The sequence below is a fragment of the Ceratotherium simum genome, chromosome 19 (assembly GCF_057802395.1).
Source record: "Ceratotherium simum simum isolate JZ-2026a chromosome 19, ASM5780239v1, whole genome shotgun sequence".
Classification (NCBI taxonomy): Eukaryota; Metazoa; Chordata; class Mammalia; order Perissodactyla; family Rhinocerotidae; genus Ceratotherium; species Ceratotherium simum.
In genome coordinates this window covers 54,121,937-54,139,302 of record NC_141918.1, presented here as the reverse complement: position 1 = coordinate 54,139,302, position 17,366 = coordinate 54,121,937, and the positions used below count along the sequence as shown (strand labels likewise).

Sequence of the window (17,366 nt, the reverse complement as noted above, 5' to 3'; positions counted from 1 at the left end):
TGATACTTTCTTGTTTCATTCCAAGGCAATTATAAATCCTTTTAATATTTTTTGAGTGCTTGATATGTGCTAAGCATTGCTAAGTGTTTTAGCAAGAGGTAGAATGGAGAGAGATGACAAGTCAAGTTCAGTTTAGCCAGCATTTTCTTGCATACTCACTTTTTATCAGAAAAATGTGGTAGCTTTTTGGGACATAGATGAAGTCACAGACTTTTCCCTAGAGCTATACAGTAGGCCCTCGGGGTCCACATCTGATTAATAGAAGCACCCTTTATGGCCAGGTGTTTTCCTCTGGACGTGTTACCTGTTTTTTTTTTTTTGGTCTCTGTGTATTCTGTTCTGGGAGCCACACCCTCTCAGGGGAGATAGGGAAGTGAATTAATAAATGAATGTAAATTGTGTGATAGGCTTTCATGTATTTTATTCGGTTATTACGAGAATCTGTAGGTGGGTGGAAGAAACTGAGGCTTAAATAAAATAAATAATATGCCTTATTTCACATGACTGTCAAGAGGCAAATTGTTAACTCAAACTGAGTTCTTTTGAATGCCAGCACACTTTTTATTTTTATTTATTTATTTTTTATTTTTTGTGAGGAAGATCAGCCCTGAGCTAACATCCATGCCAATGCTCCTCTTTTTGCTGAGGAAGACTGGCCCTGGGCTAACATCCATGCCCATCTTCTTCCACTTTATATGGGACGCCGCCACAACATGGCCTGACAAGCGGTGCGTCGGTGCGCGCCCGGGATCTGAACCCGGGCCGCCAGCTGCGGAGCGCATGCACTTAACCGCTAAGCCATGGCGCCGGCCCAGCACCCTTTTTATTTTTATATATACGTGCAACAAAATTTTGTAATGATTAACCTCGTTTGGTTCATAAGTGTCTTAAGGATAAAATTAAATCCCTTGTTAGGGAAACCAGCTTTATTGTTACTGAGGTATTTAAAAATTACTTGCCAGTATTTTTTCTGCTAGTATTACTTAACTAAGAGACTTTGGCATTCGTACATGGAGAATTGGTATAAACAATTTCTAAATTCTTGCAACTTAGCAATCCTAAGAAATGCAGTCCTTTTCTAATGTATTTAATTTTAAATCACTTTGTGGTCTTCGATTCCTTACTTTAAGCAACAATTCTGTTTGATTTAAAATCCTGAAGAATGTAATTTTTTTATAGTTGCTGGCGTGGTGCCATTTTTAAGCACAAGCTTAAATAAATAAAAGTGTTTATTCAGGAAAACCAGGAAATTCAAATGAGCCAATGGAAGAAAAAATATGTATCTAATCCCGTTATTCAGAATTTAGAACTGTCAGCATTTTGATGCATTTAAGCAATAATAGTAGACAATGAGCTCTTACTACATACCAGATATTGTACTAAACTCGTATATCTGCTATCTCGTTTAATAGTCACAGTGATCCTGTAGGGTAGGGGTTATTTTTATTTCAGTTTTACAGCTGGAGGGTCTGAAGCTCAAAAATGGCTCAACATCTTGCCCAAGGCCACAGAACTAGTGAAGGGTGGAACCAACACTCAGCGTAAGATGCTTCTAGTACCAGAGTCCTCCTCTCTTTGATACTTCGTGTATGTGTTTCTACGTGGAGGGGATGTTAGTCCTTTTTAACAAAATGGGGCTACACTTCACTTTTTAAATCATTTTAACTTAATCGTGTGCTACGGGCCTACACCCCAAATTTTTTTACTTTGTGAAGTTTTATTTTTAATTGTGGTAAAATACATATAACATAAAATTTACCTTGTTAACCATGTTTAAGCCATGCAGTTCAGTAGTGTTAAGTATATTCACATTGTTGTGCAACCAATTTCCAGAACTTTTTCATCTTGCAAAACTGAAACTCTATACTCATTCAACAACTCTCCATTTTTCCCTCCCCCAACCCCTAGCAACCACCATAGACCTTTTTTTGTATGCCAATAAATTTAGGTTCTATAGTATTATTTTATTAATCAAACACCTGTTATAGGAAATTACGTTTTTCACATTATTACAAAAAAATGCTTCAGTAGTAAATATTTTTGTACATTTGTGCATTTTTTCCAATTATTTTATAAAATATATTTCTAGAGTAGTATTTCTGGATAAAAAGGTATGGATGTTTTTAAGACTTTTAAGTACATATTGTGAAGTTTTGCTTTGGAAAGATTATACTAGTTCTTACATTTAGTTGTTAATCATAATAGCATTGATAGCCTTATTTTATAAAGAATAATTATATTCCACTGAAGGATTTTATATTCATATTGAAGTTTCCATTCATTAATGGAGTGGGTAAGAGTCAGAGGTGGGTCATGCAGTTTTTTGGGGACTTATGATGTCAGTCACCTATGTGTGCCTCAAAATTGTATCCGTGGTGCAGTGTGCATGCTGTTATAGGTTGGCAGTGTCTAAAATAGCACTTATTCATGAGTAGATAGTACCTAACTTAACAGTTTCTGTGAGAAGTAAAAGAACCCATATGATGCAGTTAGCACAGTGTTTGGCACATAGGAAATGCCCGACAGGTGATAACTGCACTGAATTCAAAGAAATGAAGTGTTCTTTTATTACCACCTAAGGAACAAGTGCTGTTAAAAAGTGGTTATATTAAAATCTAATGAATTGAGGTGCTTAAATGACTTCCACTGACTCTTTCAGGCCTTTTTTTCTTTTAATCATTCATGATGATTCATAAGCCCGTTTTGGGGGATTACCTGTCCTCTTTCTCCCCACTTAGCCATTTTTAACAGCCTGATATAGATTCTTCAATATATTTCTTTATTTTCACATAATCATATATAAAAATAAGCATATGCATATAGGGATTTTTAATTACTCTTGTAAAAAAGATGTAGTATAATTTTCGTTTGCCTTATTTCATAATAACACTGTCAACTAGAGTAGTTCCACCCTAATCTTTTTGGTAATTATATAATATTCCATGAATGGCTGTACTACAATTTATTCAGGATTTCTCATATTGAAGGACATTTATTTCCAATTTTTACTTCTATGAACAGTGCTGTTTATAGAACATCCTTGTACATAGCCTTACAAACTAGGGTTTTTGATTCTGTGAGATTGATCTCTTGCCGTGGGATTCCTGGGTCAAAAGGTGTTTGGTTTGCTTTCAATAGGTACCACCATTGCTTTATTAAACATATTATGGTCCATCCCTCCTCTACCTGTAGCTGTCATTCCTTTTCTTGATTTTGGACAATCTGACAGATAAGTTAATATCTCGTTGCTACTTTAGTTTGCATTTCCGTGACCATTAATGAAGTTGAGTATTTTTTCATAGATTCATTTGCCATTTGAAATTGTTCTGTGAATTGCTAATTATATCCTTGCCCATTTTTTACTTGGGTTGTCTTTTCCTTATTAATTTGAAGTCTGTTTATAGTACAGATATTAATCTTTTATTAGTCATATGCATTATAAATAATTTCCCTAGTCTTTTTATTTTCTTTATTTATAATCTTTTTTTCTGTAGACAAATTTAGAAACTTCATGTTGCTGTATCTGTCTTTTAGAACTTACCAGGTTCCAGTCTTGGATTTAAAAAAAAGACAACAAACCCCAGCTGCTAGGTTATACATATTCTAAAATTTCTTTTAAGATAACTATTACATAGATCTTTTACATTTAAGACTTTTAATTCCTCTAAAATTTATTTTTGTGTAGTATGTAAAGAAAGGGTGAACTTTATTTTCTTTCAGTTTTTCATTAGAATTTAAAAAAATGCATCAGCTTGTATGCTGTGACTGGTAGTGTGTGGTACAGTAGAAGGGGGTGGTAGCTCTCAAATTAGATCAATATCCTTTTGCAACCTAGTTCTTTTGTTTGCTATGTGCACGACCTTGGTACACTTACTAGATTCCCCTGAGATTTGTTTTTTTCTTTAAAATGGCAGTGATATTGTCTATCTCAAAGTATTAGGATGATTTATCCTTTAACCCAGCACCTACCATGCAGTAGTCTCATAAAACAATGTTAGGTTCCTTTTCTTTCCTTTTACTAATTGCTTAAAATTCATTCCTTTTGTTGTTACGGAGCTATTTCTGGATATTGGGTAATATTGGATATGACCAAGTCTTCTTAAACCATTTAGGAATGACTCTTGGTCCCACATATGAATTCAAGGTGATGTCTGGAGATAGTATATGGCCTATTGTCTGTCCTCTAAAACTTAAATTTGTGTAGGATTATTCAAGTACAGTGGGCTCTTCCTGTCTTTAAGGTCATGTTCTTGAAAATCCCAAAGGTAGAATTGAGGAAATAAATTGAAGACTAGATTAAAAGAAGGATTAGGTTGAATCTATGTAGGCCTATATATGTGTGCATGCGTGTGTATTTTACAGTCAGTAAAATAACAGTGTAAATGACACCTAAATAATGAGACTATTAATGAAATTTAATGCCTTTTAAATTTGATTAATACAGTTTAATTTTCATTTATCGTCTCTTGCTAGTTGGATCCCTTTCTTATTGTTTTCAACAGGGTTCTTGTAAACTTTTTTCCATATTTCAGCTCATATGCATACCGTGAGACTTTCATTTCCCCTGTCCCTTTTCCTCCATCCACATGTTCAGTGTTTTCTGATTGTATGACTAGAGTTGCCGATTCTCACTGCTCGTTTCCACAGGAATTTGGAAGAGCACAGATACTTGTGTAGACTGCTTGGATGTATAGTCCAGCTGAACCCCAATTATTAGCTGTGTGCCTTTAGCAAATTAACACCCTGTGTCACAGTTTCCTCATTTGCTAAGTCAGGATAATAATAGTTCTTAGTTTTTAGGGTAGTTGTGATGTTAAAGTCATATATTAAGCCATTATAGCATTTCTTGGCACATAATAGGAGCTCATTAAATTTAGATTCTTTTGTATTGTTGAGATGATTCTCAGATATCCATTCTTAGCTTTACCCGTAAGAACCTCGTGCCTCAGCTTAAGACATGAAAGAGTAGCGTGATTTGTTGGGGCGATGCTCAAGGGTAGGTCATTCCAGAGATGGGGATGTGGATGAGCTCTCTCAGGGAGAGCTTATAATAAGTGAAGCAGAAGGCCTAGGGAAGAATGGTGAGGAGCACTGACGTATTTGTCTAGTGGTTTTTGAAGGGTTTTGTACATACAGTTTCATTCTGTAAAATTAAAAGGCTTTGTTTTTTAGGCTGTCCCATTTCTGTCTAACAAACAAGATTTTTATCACAGCAATAAGTATTTACAAATAAAATGTAAATGGCTTTTCTTTTTTTTTAAGGAAAATTATTACTAACACAATATTGCCTTTATTCCTTAACTCTTGAAGTAGAAAGAATTCTTTTTGCTATGGAATGGTCATAATATAATTTAAATTCAAAGCATATATTAGATTATAAATTTTGTGGCTACTACCTCAAGTTATATAATCCAATCTAATATACCAGTTGAAATCTTCATCTGAGTCTTTTAATTTTTAAAAATTGCTGGCTGAGTGATGTTTATAGAAAATTGGAATCTGATCCCAAGTGATCTTTTGGGGTAAAAAGTTTTTTTCTTCTGTATCCTAGAAAGTGGTTGCTGCATGATGGATTTGATGAGGCTAGTTATGCTACAAGGGATGTTTTAAAGTGAAAAAAGAATTCATGCTGAATAAATCACAGTCAGTGCAGCTGTACCATTGAAGGAAGTGGTTTGTTTATTCTCTGTAGCCTTGTTGGGGTACTGTGTGAATATACATCTGGTAACTAGAATTTAAATGTGTAGTCAGATTCAGTGAAATGATTTCATATTTGAAGTAGTTGTTTTTCATTGAAAATTTAACAGTGATTTCTTTGAAATTTTGAAAATCTTATTTTTCTGTGTGTGTGCCTATAAGTGCTAGAATATTGAGACATTTATAGGAACAGTATGATTGATGGCAAAAAGTATACTTACCTGGAAAAGCTTTTTTTTCTTCTAAAGAACCTTAATTGTTTTTTACACTCAAGGTGTTTTGATCTGACTGACTTTAAATTGTGAATTTGTCTTACATTAAGAATCTGTCGTGAATTTATTTTGAATATTTCTATCTTAACCATATAAATATAAAAAATTATTTCCTCCTTTTGAACTCATTCAGATCAAATATTAAGTTACTGTTTTCCTCAAAGTCAAAGTAATATATTCTTAATGTAGAAAAAATGGAAAAAGTCACTCAGGATTCTCTTACCTGCAGGCAACAGTCTTGTGTTCTGCCATATTTCCCTTCTGTTTTTTTTCCTATTCCTTTTTATTCTTTGTGTTATGAAGGTTTGTACATACAATTTGGTATCCTATTTCTTCCTTCTTTTCATTTTGTATTTATATTTGTCTGTCTATCCACACACACACATTTTTAAATGTGGAATCAATTTTTAGATCCCAGTTTGATTCAGAGAATACTTTTAAAATATTGATTAAAAAATTATAGAATGCATTTTTAATTTAAAACAAAAACTAATGTTCTCTACTAGTGTTTTCACATCTTTATAGGACTATTCAAATTTGAAATTACTTAATGTTGTTAGGTAAACACGCTTACTTTTTAAATTTGTTCCTTGTAATATTTCTCTTGTTTAGTTATGGATTTTATGTGAAAAACACCAAACAGACCTTTGTTGTTTTTGGTTGGATTTAAGAAAATTATTTCCTAGACAACAGTTTTCATTAACTAGTACCATGGGTGATGTGGATGACAGTATTGAAATGTTCAGAAATTTTACAGTTGATATCATTTAGACATTAATGATATGTATGTGTGGGGGAGAGATTCTCACTGAATAGGCTAAGTAGTTATTTTTAAAAATAGGATTATGAGAACAGGAACCTTAAAAGGTCATCTGAACTAGTTTTCTGATTTGAGGCAGATCTTCAAACATCTTTTTAGTTATGAACCTGAAAGCAGTCAACAAGAGGTAGGTAGGTATAATTTGCAAAGCCTGTTAAACTGGGTTGGACAAGTTGTTTAACTTACATGAACCTCTCACTTCTTCATCCATAAAATTAGTTTTATACCAGATAAGTCATTCTTAATGATTTTTTCTGTCCCAGGACACCTGGGAGATATCACACTTTCTTGTCAGCCCCAGTATCTGTCAGTGACAGTGATTTTTAAAGGGGGAGGGGCAAAGATGTCCTTGTTTTTTTGATCCAGCTTCTCCTCCCAAACTGAGAATCACTGGCTTAGAGAATATATTACTTCTTTCCGTATATAAAATTATATAATCTTATTAAATATTTGAGTGCCTAGAATGTACTAGGCACTGGACTGGATGTTGTGGAAAATATCAAAAAGTACCCTTCCAGTGCTCATAGGTTAGGTGGAGAGGTAAGGCACCTTCTTTATGTTGATGTTTTACGGTACAGACAGAAAACAGTATATGCTACATGAGGACAGCGTATTATTTCAAGTCGTATTATTTTGGTCTGCAGTTACCATTTTCAGGAATTTGGGATTATCATGTGTGACCTAAAATTGATAGTGTTATGCTATGATGTATGCTTTAGAGCCTAAATATCCCTTTTCCCACCTGAAAATCAGCATAAGCAAAAGGTAAAGAAGATGGTATTTAGGTGTTTGTTAGAGGAAAACTAGCCTCGCCTTCTCGTTTTCCATTGGAAATTAAAATTGTATTAGACAGAAACTTCCTTTCTTAAGCAGAGAATGATTTAACTGCTAGGCTCAAGCTATGTGTATTCATAGGAGATTTTGAAATGCAAATATTAAACCGAGTCAGAATTATTGATTTTAATATTAACTTAACACAAAAAGACCAAACTGTTTAGAGCATTACTTTCAGCCTTACTAGAGCATTCTGAATATAAAGTTGTCGTCAGATGATTGAGTGGAGAAACTTTGTTTCAAAACATGAACTTTTCAGTGGATGTTTTCAGTAGTATGTTGTATTCAGGATTGTTGATGGAGGGAGTCTGGGTTGTGGCATGCTAATTCTAAATGTTACTGCCAAGTAGGTTTTTACTTGATTAACTTGAAGAAAAGTCAAGAGAGTCTCTGAAGAATAGTACAGAAAGAAGTTTTTGGTGTTTGGAAATGTTTGTTTTAATATGTATGCTTTTCACTTAAACATTTTTAATTATAAAAGTACTATGTAGTCACTGTAGCACAGAAATATGTAAATTTTGAAATGAAAATCACTTCATCTCTTTCCTAATATCACTCTAGAAGTAATCACTTTTGAAAGTTCGCTTACATTCTTGTGGACTCTTTAATGCCAATAACATGGTGATATAGCACCTTTGCTATATAATATTGCAGTTGCTTTTTCCATAATATGTCATGATTTTCCTGTGTGTAGGTTTACTGCTTTTATATCTGAAGCATCGTTAATTTGTTTAACCATTCCCTTATTGATGTACATCTGGGTTTTTTTTTTTGCCATTACAAACAGCACCACAGTGAACAATCTTGTTCATACATTGTTGCACAGTAGTGTTATTTCTGTGGAACACATTCGCAGAAGGGTAGTGTATATAGTGAAATTTTTGACTTTATCAGATTTCTCCCTGCCAAGGTTGTGCCAGGCTGTGTTCCTGCCAGCAGTGTCAGTACTCCTCTGCCCTTCCCTTGGCAACCCTTGATGCTACTAAAAAAGCAGAAATACTTCTCCCTGCTCCCCCAACCCCTTTTCAGTCCTCCCCGTGCTGCCCCTCCTGTCTTCCCTTTCCTCTGCCACACCTTTCTTTGATTTGTGTATTTTGACCTGGTCTATTTATTGCTCACTTTTTCTGAGTTGTTTCCTCTTATTGGTTTGTAGGAGCTCTTATATATATTAACCTTTTGTATGTATTTTCCCACATACTTTATGTTCACTTGTGGTATCCTTAATCAAGGAGAAATTTTAAAATTTTTATATAAAATTTGTTTGTCTTCCTTACTTGAAGTATTTTTCCTCTTACTTTATGTTCATATCTTTAATCAACAAGAGATTTATATATGATATACCATAGACATATGGTAGAGCCTTTTCCTCACATGAAGAGCTAGTATTCCCAATACACTATTGAATAACTTATCTTTTTCCCCCTGATTTGAAACACCTCTTTGCATATACTGAATTTCTATTTATAACTATATATAACACATATTCCTATATATTTTTCTGTGCACTCATTTCTTATCCTATGTATAACATAAATATAAATATATTCCTCTTAATTGGTCCACTTGCAGATGCTCTCTTGAAATTCATCAAGCTGTTGAATAACAAGGCTATTCTTGTGCCATTACCACATTTTAAACTCCAGCTTTATAGGAGGTCTTAATATCTGGTAGTTCAGGTCCCCGTCATTATTCTTAAGTTAAAGATTTTATTGGTCACTCTCTCACATATCCTCTTCCAGATGCACTTCAACATCAACAGGGTATGTGTCCCCCTAAAATAGTCCCTTTGGCTTCCGCGCTACCAGATTATTATTTTTTTTGGTTATGTGCTCTTGAAACTTATTTGCACGACGCTTTAGCAAATTAAAAAAACACTGGTTCAAGCCAGGGTATGGTACACTTTTTGTGTTGCTGTACATCTCTGACTAGGTGCGTGTTGATTCTAGCACTTCTTGATCCTGTAATCACCTGAAATCACTTTTTAAAAAAGAAGTTAACGAGTGCAGCAGTACCCGGTCAGACTAAAAATAATTACAGTAAACATGTGCTGACCACAAACTTCAGCAATTATTTTTGATTTAAGAGTTTTCTGGCAGGGATATTATTACATGAACAATGATGAGATAAGTCCATAGAATAAAGGTCTGATAATTTTCGGTTTTGTTTGAAAATATTTTTTAAATTGATAGTTGAGTTCCTTCACCTATATAATGTGTATTACAACGTCTGTGCGAGGTAGGTGGTATAGGGAGGTGCTGTCCTCATTTTTCAGATGGGATACACCCCGTCTCAGAAGATTTGATGACTGGGTCAAGGCTCAAGTCCTCTGAGTTTTCTGGTGGCAGAGCCTTGTATTTCTAGCCATACTAGACTAATTAGAATTGCTTATTCCAGGGCGAAAGATACCTGTAGAGTTTAAATAGCATCCTGGGACTGAAGCTTGGGGAATGTCTCATTACTAGGTTGGGAAAAGTAAAGGAATTATAGAATGGTGAGACATGGCAGCATATTTTATGGAGAAATCGGTATCATATAAAAGTTTTTGTGGTTTTTCTCTTATCTAATCTTAATTTGGCCTTCCCTTTTTCTAAATAATGTCGGTAATTATCCTTAATTTAGAATATTTAATACTACTTTTATACTTTCTGCTTTTTTTTTTTTAATTTTTTGGTTATTGCAGTAGCATTGGTTTATGACATTGTACAAATTTCAGGTGTACATCATTGTACTTCTATTTCTGCATAGATTACATCATGTTCACCACCAAAATACTAATTACAACCCATCACCACACACATGTACCGAATTATCCCTTTCACCCTCCTCCCTCCCCCCTTCCCCTCTGGTAACCATACTTTCTGCTTATTAAATGAGAAAAAGAGTTCTTGAAAATAAGCCTGTAAGAGATTTTTGTTTTGAAAAGGCTTTTCATTCAAAGCCTCAACTATATAGTCTTACTGTAAAATTTTATTGATCACTGCGCAGTCTTTTTCAGAATTTTTACCCCATTGACCGTTAAATATTCCATGTTATTTTTGCTTCCTCTTTGTTTATTTTCAGGGTCAGGTCAAATCTCATTTCATGTAAGTCTTCCGTGGTTACTCAGGTACATACTTTGAATTCTCTTGTTTATTGTCTCCACAGCTTTTATGATTGTCTCTCAGAATAGTATATACGCTCTTTGAGAATAGCCACCATATGATTCATATCTTTTTTCTTTAGTCTAGCTGTGTCACCGGTCGAGGTTGTATAGCCTTTGGCAAATCAATCTCTTTGAACCTCAGTTTCCCTAAAGAAAACTCAGAATAATTATACCTACTCCACGTAGTGGTTATGAAGGTAAGAGCATGTAAAGTGCGTGGCAGGAGAGTGTATGCGAGTGCCCAGAGCAAGTGGCAGGTTGTCTTTCTAGAACCCAGATCTCTAAACATTAGGAGGTCGCTGGGCTGGTATTAAATGCAAGAAGTAGGTAGAGAAAATAAATTGAGGAGAAGGTTGTCTGAGAAGAGATATAAGATAACTTATAAAAACAATAGAGATCAACTCCTGGTTTCAAAGTTTAAACCCTTTGGAGTGAATCATTAAACTCTTTATTGATTGCTTGTTGTGGGCAGAGCACTGTATCGTGTGCTATGGACTAGATGAACATGTGAATATCACACACCAGGGCGAGTTCTTACCCTCAGAGAGCTTGTAGTGGAATATTGAATGTGCTTATAGACCGAAGGAATGAGTCAGAAGAGGGTAAATCCTGTAGAGATGCAAGCCGAGGGTTGCATTTGAAATCAGCGAGCGTCGGTGACGATTGCATGGCTGAGGAGATTAGCCTGGAACCGCTTACAAAGGAATATACATTGAAACAAGTCTTCAGGACAACAGACCTAGATAATTTCATGTTCTAAGAAAACCTAGACTCTGCTGTTTAGACCTTAGCCTCAGAAAGGAAGCAGCCCCTCAAAGGGTAACCCTAGGGACAAAAGAAGGCTTTGCTCTAGAGGGGCTGGAGTCTGAGAAAGGTGAACCAGAGGTAGGTGAGGTGATTAAGTTCAGGCCTTGCCGCTAAGGTGAAGTCACCTTTGTCCCTTGTTTTTTGTATATAAAGCAAGCATTTAGAGTTGATCACCTGGGTAGCTGTTATTTCCATTGAATGAAAAATCTAAGTGATGATCAATTCTTTTCCGTTCTCCTAGAGGCTGAACTCTAATCTCTAATGTGAATCTTCTGAGTGCATGTGTTTCAGTGACCATGATTTGGTGGGTGGGTTTTACATACTTTGGGGAGGACGTTGATAATTTTCCTTTGAATGGTACATTTTACTTTCACCTCTTAGTGGGCTATTTGATTTAAAGGACGTCTTAGTTTTGGAGTCATAGGCACATAACATTCACAGAACTGAAAGTCATTTGATTTATTTCATTATATAGATGAGAACACTAAAGCTAGTGAAATTAAATGAACTGCTTAAGCTGTAAAGTGGGTAACAGCTAATTAGTGGCAGAGCAGGAACCACAATCCAAGATCTTTCTTTTCTATTCAGTACTTATTCCATGCCACCATTTTTTGGGACTTTCTGAAAATTTAATGCTCAATTTCTTGCGGTTGTTATACAGTGAATAAATTTCTAGTTGGCTGGGGAAGATGGGGGAACACAGTAAACGTTTTATACTTTGATGCGGTAGATTTGAATACTCACGTGTATCTCCTATTGATCCGTGATTGGTTGTTTCAGTTAGTTCATGTGTGACCTATGTCAGTGGATTTTGCTTGCCATCAGCATGATGCTAGTTATGAGGGGGGCTTTGTAACGTGACTGAAGTGGAAGTATCCATCATATTGCTGTCAACAACAGCTCAGTGGGAAATTGACTGAATGTATCTTTTTTTCTTTGACTGTGTAACCTCAAATTGAATTAAAGTATTTCCAGAATAGCCTGAGTTAAGGTTCTTTCTCAAGGGGAGAGTACTAGAGTCGGAATTATTGAACTCCTTGAAATAGCATGCAAAATTTGTATGTATGGTGCATTTGTCAAGAGTGTCCCATGGTTTTTGTTAGCTTTTTCAAAGGAGTATCTGACCAAAATAAAAAGATTTAAGAACCACTGCTTTAATGGGTGGTATTCAGATCCATAATACTAGATTTTTTTCCTCTAAAAAAAGACTCAACCAAATTTTTGGAATACTACATGTTAGGTTTGATGTCCTAGAGATAAGAATCACCAGAAATGAAAAATAATATATTTACTGCATCCCCAGAAAAATTACAGGGTTATGTTGTGATGACCTTTATGTTATGCTTAATGACCTTTTATGTCGTTTTATGACCCACCTACTTTTTTTAAAAGTCAAAATTACAGTATTTCAGTGTACTAAATGTATAAATGCGTCAAGAAATGCAAAATGTTTGGACGGTATTAAGATGAATCTTAATGGGAAGTGGGACTTAGTCCTCTGTGGCCTGGATTGAGACATGTTATGCTTGATGATTCTTTCCCCCTATTCTTTTGACCGAGGCCAAAACCTGCCATGCCTCTTTTCCTTGTCTTAATCTGTCAGGCCCCCCCATCATCATCTTGTCCTTTCTGTCCCTTACTCCCCTGTCCCTCCTCTCTGCATTTGCTGTAACTCGAGGTCAGCTTTGTTCTCTTTGCGGCCTTTTCCAACACCATTATTCCTCTGTTTTGTTTTGTTTTTTTTTCCCTTAAATCTGCTCCTTTGACGTTCCTGTCTTCTGCCTGAACCAGCCTTTTGTTAGTCCTCACTGCTGTCAACTACTGCATGGCCACTTGTCCTCGTGCATTGAAGACTGTGGCAGCTGGCTTACAGTTTTCTTCTCCACCCTAAGCTCTTCATGGCCATAACTTGTGCATTGATGTGGCAGACACTGATGGGAACAAACACCAACAGTGGACGCACCTGAACTTGCAGTTCCTTGACCAGCTAGTTTCCAGTGTCCCTCACCTCATCACCAGTTCACTCCAGTTCCCTTCCTTCAGAATCACAAACTTACACACCCCATTCTGACCACAGTCACTTACATGTGCTTCTCAGGTCATGACCTTTTCTTGGCCTGTGGACACCTACTTTCTCCCAGTGCATCAGTACTCTTCTTTTGTCATTTTATTTTTTCAACCCAGCTTCGAGTTCATGATTTATAATTTCAATAACTTTCCCCCCTTTTTTTGCCAATACCTTCAACTATCTTGTTTCTCTACTTTCTCCTTCCATCTGTTAACACTGAATAAAGTAGTTCATGTCTTCCCTGTGCCTGCTCCTGAAGGGCTGAATGTTGCTAGAGAAAGTCCCATAGGAAGGCACGTTGAGTCCACCATGAGTTCATTATCACACGTCTTAAGTTGGCCCTCAGTACTATCCAAAATTCTAATTTTTTTATGTTCAACTCCTCCTTTGTGCAACATTTATTGAAAACTGTGTTTGCTTCACTAGTCCTTACTTTCATTGTTTACCCTCAGCTCAGCGGATAACTAGCTGCTATGTTAACAGAGAAAATAGGAGCAAACCATTAGGAATTTTCATCTTCCAGCTCCTCAGCATACAAATCTGCCTTCTTTTTTGATCAAAGAGCCTTTCTCCTGTCTTAGTTCAGTTTATACCTGTGCTTTGGGTCTCATCCCTTTCTACTGTCTCAGAAATTCTAAAATACCGAAAGTGATCTTTTCTCTTCCTAGTATTTTCAGACAGCCCCTCTCAATTTTATCTTTTCCATCAGTGGATACCACGCCCCCTTTTGGTACCATTCTACCACATTCCTCCCTTTCCAGCCTACTTTTTAAAGCCAGTTGTACACATCTACAATCTCCCATCTAAACCCTTTGGGATCAGATTTGATTCAGAATTCAGAATTTTGGGGATTTTGAAAAGCATTACATGTACATGCCATCCATGGTGTGGTGATCCCAGTGGGGTGTGGGGCAGCACTCTGTAATCATCACCTGTTATTTCTGCACTGAAATGTGTAGCTGTTCACTCAAGTGGAATAAATAAGGACTGCAAATAGCCTTATGTCAGTCCGGGTCAGGTTTAGCTTCCGTGAGTTATTAGACAAGACAAAACAACCTTACGTTTTCAGAGCTTTTGGGTTTTGAAATAATGGATAAGAGATCATGGACATGTACTTGCTGCTCTGTTTTCTCACCTTCCTCATATTTTTTAACCTGATCTGGCTTCTGCTTCCCTGACCTGTCTCAAGTAGCTCTTGCTAACTCTACCAGTGAGCTTTATCTGAAGGGATCCTGTCACTGGGTGAGCGTTTTCAGTCCTCCTCTCACCTGACAGGGCAGCGGCCTCAGACCCTGGAGATGCCAGGCCCATCAGGCGCTCTCTGCCCTTAGCTTCCTTGTCACTACCCTCACTGGCTCTCTTCCTTGTCCTGTACCTTGCAATTAAATGTGGGATTTTCCCAGGGTTTTGTTCTAGGACCACTTCTCTTCTTACTCTGTAACCTGTCCCTTGGTCTTCCCACTTATGTCTGTACCTTCAACTACTCACTGTGTGCCGATGGATCATGAATATGTGCTCCAGCCCAGACCTCTCCTTTGAGCTTGACCTTTTACTCTGTCCTCCCTCCCCCACTTGCTTACATCATATTGGTGGCTTTCAAGTCAAACATTAGGCTTTTCGGTTGGCCTTGCCTGGCCACCGCCCCCTCTCCAGCTTCACTACTGTGCTCCCTCTCCCCTCTGCTTTTCCTCTCTCTGCAGTACCATACTGCCTCCTGCAACAGGGCCATTACACAAGCCACTCTCTGCTCCCAGTGCTCTTCCCCTTCTGTTTGGTTAGTTCCCACTCCTTTGTTGCATCGCTGCTCAACTCTCACTTTCCTGTGGAAGCACTCTAATCCCTGTGCCCTATCACCAATCTTATGGCACCAGATACAAATTATAACACTAAGAACAGTTTCAATTTTACTTTTATTTCTTGTGATCATTTAATACATTTTCTCCACCAGACTGTAAGCTCTCTCAGCCCAAGGATTTTGTCTGCTTTTGTTCATTATATTTCCATCATAGTGTTTGGCGTATAGTTTAGGCAAATAATAAACATTATGAGTGAATTCTGTACATCAATTTGTCTTTTCTAATTTCTGCGTACACACACACACACACACACACACACACTAATGTGTCACGGTCAGTTTCTGTAGTTTTATGTGGACCCAATCCTGATAGTAGTCTTCTTGAAAATTATAAAGATACATTCTAAAGAATTCCGTGAATGACATATGTATATTTTTAAAGGATCAAATGCATAAAAGCCTTACTTTGATCTAGCTCATAATTTATCCTCCTCCATGTTCTTCACTTACTTTTTCTACATTGGCCTCTTCTCCCATGTTTTTTATATTTATCAAATGTGTCACTAAGTCCAATGTTGTGTGCAGGGAGAATATATGCAGTGTCCAGCACAATTCAGCAGACTCTCAACTTGCTCATCAGTTTATAGGTATCACAGGATTAAAAATAGTTTAGCCATCTGCTAACTGACCAAACAATTTTAGTATTGTGAAAGGGCGTGGTAGGAGAGGGAGATACAGGGTCCTAAGTGTATTGTCGGAACAAGGCTCCTTGCAGAAACCACCTTGTGACCTCTTAATACTGAAACTCAAGAGTCAATTCAAAATTAGGAAGAGATTTGGTGAAGGTTAAGCATAGCAAAGTCCTGAAAATAGGGGACTTCCCAGAACCGGGTGACAAAAGAATTTCTTTGAGCATTTTAATATTTTACTACATTTTTTTAGAGAAAAGAATACATGAATTCTGTGAAATGTAATTATCATAATATATATTTATATGATATATGTGTTTCTAGAAATCAGCTTTAATTAATTAGCCTTTTATGTCTTACCCTTTAATTAGGAAAATCGGTGGATTCCCAGTCATTTCGAAGTGAATCTGAAATTGTGCCAAAAATTGCTAAAATGACTGTGTCTGGAAAGAAGCAGACTATGGGATTTGAAGTGCCTGGGTAAGATTTTTAATCCTTCCTTCCCCCCTTTTTTGAAATCAGTATCGTGTCCTATTACACTATGAGAAAGAGACTCTTTCAGATTTGCCTCGTGTATCACTAGCATTATCATGGTGCTCAGTGTGGCGTGGTGCAGAGAGAAGGGGATGACAACTGAGTTTTTATTCTAGACTTATCTGTGTATGGTAATCTATCTCACTATTACATTTCCTCATCTAAATTAAATTATTTATAGCTACTTGAACATAAAAACCCATGATTTTGTGAAATCGAGCACTGTGAGATCAGGACTCTGTGTACCACTAGATGGCGTAAGTAAGCAGCATTTGAGAATTACTTGTAGTTGGTGAATTATGGAATCATTTTTTTTTTACTAATTATTGTCTTTAAACTCCTTTAGATTTTCATATCGAATAAAATAGATCAGTGTAGCAAAGACATAAAATATGAAATGAAACATATCTCGAATTTTAAATATCTAGTGAAAAGTGATAATAAGTCATACAGTGATCTGCTCGTTTGTTCGTTCTTGTCACAGTCTCTAGAATTCTCTCAGGAGTTTTATAGACAAGGGAGGCGGATTGCTTGAGGTTTGACAGCACAGTTTGAAAAAATTAGTTTTTAACCTTTTTAAAATTTTCATACTTTTCAGTCATCCCTAAATCTATTACTTATAAATTATACACATTTTGTCTGCCATTTAGCTAGATAAGAAACACTCTTTTCCCATAGAAACAATAGAGGTTTCTTTGAACCTCAGAG

General features: G+C 36.3%; 1 protein-coding gene across 2 annotated transcripts in view; it reads left to right on the top strand.

The window, feature by feature from the left end:
- Positions 1 to 17,366, top strand: part of HBS1L (HBS1 like translational GTPase) — an 82,720-nt gene that overhangs the window by 30,780 nt on the left and 34,574 nt on the right. For both annotated transcript variants that reach the window (XM_004422347.3, XM_087444134.1), the window contains one exon: positions 16,496 to 16,604. In XM_004422347.3, coding sequence (XP_004422404.1) covers positions 16,496 to 16,604 — 109 coding nt within the window. The remainder of the gene's footprint in view (positions 1 to 16,495; positions 16,605 to 17,366) is intronic.